At 48.2% G+C, this 9,774-nt stretch overlaps 1 protein-coding gene across 1 annotated transcript; it reads left to right on the top strand.

The window, feature by feature from the left end:
• Nucleotides 1-746: 746 nt before the first annotated feature.
• ACTL9 (actin like 9) lies at nucleotides 747-1,949 on the top strand. Its single transcript, XM_016163036.2, has one exon. The coding sequence runs from the start codon at nucleotides 816-818 to the stop codon at nucleotides 1,947-1,949; it is 1,134 nt and encodes a 377-aa protein (XP_016018522.2). The 5' UTR covers nucleotides 747-815.
• The last annotated feature ends 7,825 nt before the right edge of the window (nucleotides 1,950-9,774 follow it).

Genomic DNA, 9,774 nt, shown 5'->3' with positions numbered 1-9,774 from the left:
AATTCTTTCCCACTTTGATATCACCATGACATATTCAGCACAAGAGGGGCAATCAGGGTAGCCTTCCAGGAGGAGGTGGTGTCCCACCGCTATTTGAAGAGGAAAATTTCTGATCTGCAGGAATGGAGCAAGGAGGCAGTTTTAGGCAGCTAGAAGGGCGGAAGAGTCAAAGAACCTAGTGCAGGGTGTTTGTGTCTCTCCTTGCCCCCTACCCCTGGCTGGCTTCTGTATCCTCTTGGAAACCAGAAAGCCACTCTTGCCAACCACCTCTGAGTAATATTCTAAGGATTGATATTTTAATAGTGTAAGGAGGCCTGTGACCACCTCTCAGTACCACACTTTAAGTAACTTCAAAACAAGGCAGCAAAAGATTCCTGGGTCCTTCTGAGTTCTGGAGGACAGAGGTGCTGCCTGGGGACCTATCCTGGTCTTCCTCCAAATTGGACACCTTGTGGGAAATGCAGCATAGATGAGTACCCTGGGAGCTTTCTGGGGCAGGGAGGAGCTCCACCCCCAGGCTGCATTGTGAAGTCTTCTGAAGGGGGCAACAAGCAGGCTGATGTCATAGAAAGGCCCCCCTCTCCTTGTCTAGCCCTATGCCCACCTGTGGCCCAGGCTCAACCTTTTCTCCCCACAGCTCCCATACCCTAGAGTAAAGAGGTCAGCATTGCCCAGCAGCCCACCGACCACCTGAAGCCATGGATGCAGACGACTCCAACTTCTGGCTGCCCCAGTGCCGGCCAGAGGTCCCCAGGCCGGGCCTGACTCCCAGCTCAATACAGGCGAACAAGACACTGCAGCAGGCTACCCCCAGCATGGTGGGTGACAGGTTGCTACCAAAGAACAGTGCAGTGGTCATCGACATGGGCACAGGTACCTGTAAGGTGGGCTTCGCGGGGCAGGCCCGGCCCACCTACACCGTGGCCACCATCGTGGGCTGCCAGCCCAAAAAGCCGGCCACCAGCGGTCAGCCGGTGCTGGAGACGTTCATCGGCGAGGCCGCCCGCATGCGCCCAGAGCTGACACTGGTGCAGCCGGTACGGAACGGCATTTTGGTGGACTGGGACGCAGCCGAGCTGATCTGGCGCCACATGCTGGAGCACGACCTCCGCATAGCCACCTGGGACCACCCGCTTCTGTTCTCCGACCCGCCCTTCAGCCCCGCCACCAACCGGGAGAAGCTGGTAGAGGTGGCTTTCGAGTCACTGCGCTCCCCTGCCATGTATGTAGCTTCCCAGTCGGTGCTGTCTGTCTATGCGCACGGGCGAGTCAGCGGGCTGGTGGTGGACACGGGCCATGGGGTCACCTCCACAGTGCCGGTCTTCCAGGGCTACCACCTACCCCACGCCACTGAGCGCCTGGACCTGGCAGGCACTCACCTGACTGCCTTCCTAGCGGAGATGCTGCTGGGCTCCGGCTTGCCGCTGGGGCAGCAGGACCTGGACACTGTGGAGAACATCAAGCACCGCTATTGCTACGTGGCCCCCGACTTCCAGAAGGAGCAGGCCCGGCCGGAGCAGGAGTACCGGCAGACCCTGAAGCTGCCTGATGGCCGGACGGTCACGCTGGGTAAGGAGCTGTTCCAGTGCCCAGAACTGCTGTTCGGCCCCCCGGAGATGCCAGGGCTGTCGCCCGTGGGTGTACACATCATGGCCAAACAGAGTCTTCACAAGGTGCCCTCGGAGGTGCGGGCGGATGTGGCCCAGAACGTGCTGCTCTGCGGGGGCTCCTCACTCTTTGTGGGGTTCGAGGGCCGCTTCCGGGGAGACCTGCTGCGGAGTCTGCCCCCTGAGGAGCACGTGGTGGTGGCGGCCCAGCCCACCCGTAACTTCTCTGTGTGGATCGGGGGCTCCATCCTGGCTTCACTGCGCGCCTTCCAGTCCTGCTGGGTCCTGCGGGAGCAGTACGAGGAGCAGGGGCCACACATCGTGTACCGCAGATGTTACTGACGTGGGCAGGGGGACGTGGGGTGGGGCGGGGACAGTAAACTTCTGCAATCCAGCCAGCTCTGTCCTGCCTTCCACCAGGGCCAGTCCAGTTTACTAGTACCCAAGCGAACATAGACCCAGTAACCCTGTCAAATTCATCTCCCTTGCTATGTGCCTCAAGGACCTCCACCCCGCCCCCATAACCTGTTCCTCTCTAAGGAGCCTGCGCCGGTGTGCAACCTCTCCTCCCAGAATCTTTCCATGAATGTTCCACCCCCTAAGTCCACTCTTATAATTTGTTCCCTATTTCTAATGCTGGCAAACATACTTCCCCAAATCCACTTGTTAAGATATCCCTGATTCTGAACACACCAAAGCCACCTCCTTGTAGGTTTCCCTGTCTGATTACCCAAAGTTATCCAACAGCCTGATGTTCTGAGAGCCCTCAAAACCTCATAAGTGCTGAGACCTCACATCCACCACAAAGATCCATGTTCTGCTCCACAAGGGTCTCTCCTATAATGGCCCACTGAAGAGTATTCCAATATCCACAGACTGTCACCAAGTTCCATCCTCCCCCAAAACTCTGCCCTCCTGGTGTGATTTGTTTCCCCAGATTCCTTCCTTCCATCCAGGTCTCCCAGAACCAATCCCTTATATGTATCCCAAAAGAACGCCATGTTCTGAGACTCCCAGGCCCTGGGATGGCCCCCTCTGCTCTTAGTGCATCTGCCCCCGAAATATTCCTGTATGGCCTGTCCCACAGTGTACCTCCGGAGCCCATTTCTCAGCCCCTCCCCAAAATTCCAGCCTACAGGGCCATCTCGTGATGATCCATCTTATGCTCAGGGCCATCCCCCATTTCTTACCCTCAAAGACCCTCTTCTAGGGTCTCCACATGATGAACCTACAGGACAGCTCGTCCTGGGGTTTTTGGACTCCCAGGTACCTACCCTGGGGACTAGTGCCTGGGCTATCCCACTAGTTGAGACACTAATGGGCAGTGATATTCCAGAGGGCTCCCCAGCCCACCATGACCTGGTGCAGATAACCCTGGTGGTGGCTCCATCTGCACACTGGCTCCCTCCCTCCATTCCTATACAGGTCTCCAGGGGCCACCTGTTCTGGGCTGTCCATCCCCATCTCCATTCATTCCCCTAGCTTGTTACAAGCTCATTCCATCTCCCCAGACCTCGCTCAGCCTGTTCCTGTTACCAGACTCAATGGGGTCAGTGCTTAGGGTGTTTCATTCAAGAAAGAGATGTGGTTGTTAGGTAGTTTTTATTTGCAAGAAGTAGAGGAGACAGGATAGTCACATCCAAAGCTCTGTCTCCAGGAAGAGAGGTTTAGCCATTGCTTATAGACACTATTTGGTTAATTACATGTTGATTTCTTTACAGTTGGCTGAACTTAACCTGTTGTGTTGCTGTCAGTCTCCTGGGGTTATAGCTACCTCTGCGAAATACAGTGCTACCTTTTAACATTTAGCAAGAAGAGCATTTAGTAAGAACCGCCCAGACCTTGTCCTATTTAACAGTCCTGTGACATCACCCCAGGGGCTTTCTCTGGGACCTGCCATGAGGATGACATATGAGTTTCTCTTGCCCCGCCCTGTCTCTGCAGAGGCCTGGGGGGCAGAGGGTGGGGTGGGGACAGGGAGGCTGGGCATTCTCCCCACAAGACAACCTGATTTTCTGCTCCTCCCTTGGCCCTGTCCTCAGGCCAGGCCCTGGCTGGAGGCAGGACCTATGACCTTTAGGTTCCCCAGCCCAACAAATATCAGGAACTCCATCCTTCGGCCTGGACACATTCCCCCAGTTTATCAACAAAATAAACACGAGCTGCCAGAGCTTATCTCTGTTCACGTTGGGTCCTCTCCTCCCCTGTCCAAGGATTTATTCATCATTCATTCAACCAGTCAATATGTTTTCGAGCCTCTCTTATAGGCTCTGTTTCTGTTTCTCCTTGAGTTTTTCTGTGTGTCTGACTCACTCACCAGCACTTTTTATGCAGGAATTTCTGGAGTAGAAATTCATTTATTTGTGAAGTATTGAGGCCATCTCAGCCATCCTCTGCATCTACCATCAGACCATGGGAATGGGTGAGGGCCCTAGCTATCCCCACACACCCTGTCCCACTGTGTTCATTCCCATTCCTGGCCAGCAGATGGTTCTCACCTAAGGGGATGGCCCCAAAGTCAGGCCCAGATCTCCAGATCACAAACACCCAGTGTTGGACCCCCCTCCCCGCCACCATCTCACCTCCCCAGACGGCAATCTCAGTTTGTACAATCAGCAAGAACCCCCAGGTTGTACAATCAGCAAGAACCCCCAGGAGGTTACAGTGTAGTGAAGAAGAAACTTCTAATTCTTCCCATCATGGGCAGCACGCCCAAGCTCAAGGCACAGAGGGTCACATGGAATTTGGAACTACAATGACTGTAGCAAACCAGTCATCCCAGCCCTCAAGTGAGACCACCCCATGCCGAGGTGTCAGGGCACTGCCAGCCACATGCACACAGAGAAGGGATGTGGGATAGGCTGTCTCTAATGCTACAGGAAATGAAGAGGATGCAGAAACCCCCATCACCCTTGGGCTGCTGAGTGGACTCTTATTTAGACCAGACTGTTTCCCCCAGCTCCTAACTGTCCCTGGGGCATAAATTTTCTCTACAAACCTCTGGATATGTGCCCCTCAGATTTGTACACACTTAGGGATGGGGAGCTCCCTACCAAGACTCGACTGTTAGAAATCTCACCTCATCCCAGGAGTTGTGGGTAAACCTCTGCACTCTCTGCCTGTCACATCCCCACCCAGAGCACTGAAAGCAGCAGAGATCCTGATCTCCCCCGTGCACACATACACACGCCAGGGATCTGCTCTTTCCATATAGAGGGAGGCCTTCATCCTGACCTCACTGCGTGTGTTCCTGTTCTGCTGGTTCCTGTAGAACCAGTGCGGAAAGCAAGGCCCCATATTTTGTACAGCAAATGTATGGTTAAGGAGATGTGTGTGTGCCAAGTTGACAAGGGATGACCTTGTGATGGTTCATTTTATGTGCATGCTTGGCTAAGCTAGATGCCTAGGTATTTGGTAAAACACCATTCGGATATTGCTATAAAAGTATATTTAGATGAGATTAACATATGAATCAGGAGACTTTGAGTAAAATAAATTATCCCTCATAATGTGGGTGGGCCTCATCTAATCAGTTGAAGGCTCTAATAGAACAAAGACTATTTCCTCCAAGGAAGGAGGACTTCTGCTAGCAGACTGCCTTTGGATTCAAACTGCAATTCTTCCTGGGTCTCCAGCCGGCCGGACTACCTTGTAGATTTTGTACTCGCTAGTCTCCACCTTCATGGGGCCAAATTCTCAAAATAAATCTCTTTTTCCCCATATGTGCCTCATATTTTCCTATTCTTCTGGAGAACCCTGACTAATAAACATGCCAAGCACCCAAACCTATCCTACCACAGGACCTTTGCATCTGCCATTACCTGTTGTCAGAATGCTCCTTACTATCTCCCATCTTTTCTTTATTTTTCTTTTTATAATTTTCATTTTAAAATTACAGTTTGCATACAATATTACATTAGTTTCAGGCGTATGACATAATAATTAGACATTTATATAACAAAATGATCACCCTGATAAATCTAATACCCATCTGACACCATACATAGTTATTGCAATATCGACTATATTCCTATGCTATACTTTACATCCCCATGACTATTTTGTAGTTACCAATTTATATTTCTTAATCCCTTCCCCTTTTTCACCCACTTCCCAACCCCCCTTCTCATCTGGCAACCACCAAAATGTTCTCTGTACCTATGAGTTTGTTTCTGTTTGTTGGTTTTGTTCTTTAGGTTCTACGTGTAAGTGAAATCATTGCATTTGTCTTTTTCTACCTGAAATATTCCATTCAGCACAACACCCTCCAGATCCTTTCATGTTATTACAGGTAGCGAGATTACATTCATTTTTATTCCAATATATATATTGGAATATTAATCATTCCTCCTCTTTAATCATTCATCCATTGATGGACACTTAGGTTGTCTTCATGTTGTGGCTATTGTAAATAATGCTACAATGAATATATGGATGCACATGTTTTTTCAAAATGGTATTTTGAGTTTCTTCAGATAAATACCCAGAAGTGGGATTACTGGGTCCTTCTTTGCCTCTTGTCATAGCCTCTATTTTAAAGTCTAATTTGTCCAGTATAAGTATTGCTACCCCAACTTCGTTTGTTTTTACTTTCATGAAATACTTTTTTCCATCTCTTTACTTTCAGTCTCTGTGTGTCTTTTGATCTGAAGTAAGTCTCTTGTTGGCAGTATATGTCAGGGTCTTCTGTTCTTATCCATTCAGCTACCCTATGTCTTTTGATCAAAGCATTTAATCCATTTACTTTTAAAGTAATTATTGATAGAAGTGTAGTTATTGCCATTTTATTGTTCATATTTTTTAATCTTTTTTTTTTAACTTCGTTTTTTTAAAGAAGTCCCTCTAACATTTCTTATAATACTTGATGGTGATGAACTCTTTTACCTTTTTCTTGTCTAGGAGGCTCTTTATCTGTCCTTTGATTCTTAATGATAGCCTTGCTGAGTAGAATAACATTGGTAGTAGGTTCTTGCTTTTCATCGCTTTCAATATTTCATGACAATCCCTCCTGGCCTGCAAAGTTTCTGTTGAGAAATCAGCTGACAGTCTTATGGGAGCTCTGTTACAGGGAACTAGATACTTTTTGCTTGCTGCTTTTAAGATTTTCTCTTTGGAATTTTAATTACCATGTGTCTTGGTGTGAGTCTGTTTGGATTCATCTTGTTTGGGACTCTGTGCTTCCTGAGCTTGAATGTCTATTTCCTTCACCAGGTTAGGGAAGTTTTCTGTCATTATTTCTTCAAATAAGTTTTCGATCCCTTGCCCTCTCTTTTTTCCTTCTGATACTTCTGTGATGCAAATATTGTTACACTTGATGTTGTCCCAGAAGTCCCTAATACTATTCTCTTTTTTTTTGGATTCTTTTTCTTGTTGCTGTTCTGACTGGATGTTTTATGCTACTTTACCTTCTAAATTTCTGATTTGATCCTCTATCTCATCCAATCTGTTGATTTCTGCTAATCTTCATTTCAGTTATTATATTCTTTATTTCTGATGGTTCTTTTTAATGTTTTCTATTTCCATCTTTATGTTTTCTTTCTCTTTGTTAAAGTTCTCACTGAGTTCATCTATTCTTCCCCCGAGTTCATTAAATAGTCTTATAACCAGTGTTTTGAACTCTACATCTGATAGATTGCTTGTCTCCATTTTGTTTAGTTCTTTTCCTGGAGTTCTTTGTTCTGTTCTTTCACTTGGGACATGTCTCTTTATCTCCCCATTTTGTCTGCCTCCCTGTGTTTGTAGGGCTGCTATGTTTCTCAGTCTTAGTAGAGTAGCTTTATGTAGTAGGTGTCCTGTCGGGCCCACTGATGCAGTCTTCCTGGTCATCTGAGCCAGGTGCTCCAGGCGTGTCCCTTGTGTAGGTTGTGTGTGCTGTTTCGTTGTAGTTGATCCTTGGTTGCTGTTTGCACGTAAATGGGAGGGATCGACCTTCAGGCTGATTTGTTGTGAGGACTGGATGGTGAACAGCTGACCCAATGGAGCAGAGTGTCAGAGCCCAATTGGGAAAATGAGGCACAGAGCCACACAGTCCCTCATTTGAGGTTGTCGAGTGTGTGTGGGCCAGAGGTGGAATTCAAACCCAGGTTTCCTGTCTCACAGACCTGGGTGGTCCACCTACTCTCTCCTGTTTCTGGTGGAACTAGTATTTGAATAACACCGCGTTCGATGGAGACAAGAGCGAGGGCATTCTGGGTGGAGGCACAACAAGGGTAAAAGTGTGGAGTCTGGATCGAGGGAAACCAAGATGCAGGAAGTGGGTAAAAGCAGCAGCCAGTGCAAATCAGGCCCTTCCTCCCTGCCAGAGGCTGCTCTAACCACACTTAGGCAGAAATTATTATTATCTCCATTCTACAAAAAGGGAAACTAAGGCCCAGAAAAACAATGTGAAGGGCTCAGAGGCAGTGTGCAGAGTCCTGTCCCCAGTGTCTGGGTCTCCAGCTGGGAAGGGGTGGGTCCTAGCTTTTGCCTTCTTTGGCCCCCCACCTAGGCCCCAAGACAGGAAGACAGTGGCCAGGACAGCCCAGCCAGAGGGTGGGGGAGGGGCCAGAGCAACCACAGACAGGATTTCTCAGAATTTACAGTATGATGGGGGAGGGGAGGCTTGGGCTGCCCCAAGACCTGCACAGCAATAGAGAAAGATAGGGCGATAGAGACCCCAGTTCGGAAGTTAGTCCCCACACCCCTAGGATTACGAGGGGACTCTGCCGTCTTCAACCCTCCACCACCTCTTTGAGCCTTTAGCCCCTGTAACAGAGTGTGGGGAGCCACATCTGGGGAGACCAGAGGGAATCCTTGCACACCTAGGCTTTGGCACATGTATGTATGTGTGTGCTTCATGTCCCTACTCAGGCCCCAAGTACATGTGCATACATGCATGTACCTGTCACATGTGCGCATGCGCACATGGGCGGGAGTTTGTGTGTGTTTGCAGGCCCGGCAATTTCGCCCCCAGGCACCCCCATCTTCTGAAGGTCATGTCTCCAGGCTAGGACCCAACAAGGGCCCATCTCCTTCTACAGCTCCTCTGCACTCTGTGCCCGGTTCCTTGATCTCTTCCTATCTGTCTCTCAGATGCCCGTTCTGTGCACAGCAGACTCACTGGCATTTTCTTTTAATTGATGTGAAATTCACACAACATAAAATTAACATTTTAAAAATAAACAATTCAGTGGTAGTTAGTGCATTTCACACCAAAAGGAAATCTGGGACTCATTAAGCAGTCATCCCTTCTCCTCCCACAACTACCAACCTGCTCTCTGTCCCTATGAATTTGTCTATTCTGAATATTTTGCAGAAGTGGAATCATGCAACACATGGCCTTTTGTGACTGGCTTCTTTTACTTATGTTTTCCAGGTCCCAGGTCAAATGTTACCTCCTCTGAGAACTTTTCCTGGCCTCCCCTGGCCCTGAATGCTCTAGCTTCCTGCTCATAAGTTCATGGCCTTCAGTAGCACCTGACATAATCCTCACCATCTATGCGTCCATTTGATGGTCGTCCATCGCCTTCTCAAAGCATAGGCACAGAAGGGCAAAGAATTTGATTTTGTTCTCTCAGAAAGTTGTGAATAAATGAATGAAAGAATGAATGAAGGACTCATGTGACACCCTCCTTTTTCCTTATCTCTCTCTCTGTCCCATCATGTGGCCCTTGGTTCTTGTCAAACCTAGCATGCAACTCGACAGTATCACACACCTACTATGTGACAGGTCTTATCCCAAACACTGGGTTTCCTGCAGTGGACTTGAAGGACAAACTTTCTGTCCAATGGCATCTTCATCCTAGAAGTGGAGACAGACCATCAAACCTAGTGAAACAGGATTTAACTGCAGTCGAAGTTGTTATAAGGAGGCTCAACTGCTCATATCAAACTCATTTATTCATTAAACAACTATTGCAAGACTGATTTAAAAAAATAGAAGTATTTTAGAGTGGCATTTAAAGCCTTAAGTGAGGAAGTAACATTTAAGCCAAGACCTGAAGATGGGAAAGGAGTCATTTAAAGGCTGAGGATAGGTTCGCATGGCGATAGATGAGTACTATAATTAGTGGGATGATCGCTTTGTAGGGTATAAACATGTCAAATCACTATATTGTATACCCGAAACTAATATAACATCTAATATTGTATACCAACTATACTTAAATAGAAAGTAAATTGGAAATAA

This window comes from Rousettus aegyptiacus, unplaced genomic scaffold, assembly GCF_014176215.1.
Source record: "Rousettus aegyptiacus isolate mRouAeg1 unplaced genomic scaffold, mRouAeg1.p scaffold_m13_p_16, whole genome shotgun sequence".
In the NCBI taxonomy this organism is placed as follows: domain Eukaryota; kingdom Metazoa; phylum Chordata; class Mammalia; order Chiroptera; family Pteropodidae; genus Rousettus; species Rousettus aegyptiacus.
Note: the sequence above shows the minus strand (reverse complement) of the source record. Positions and strands in the feature narration are given on the sequence as shown.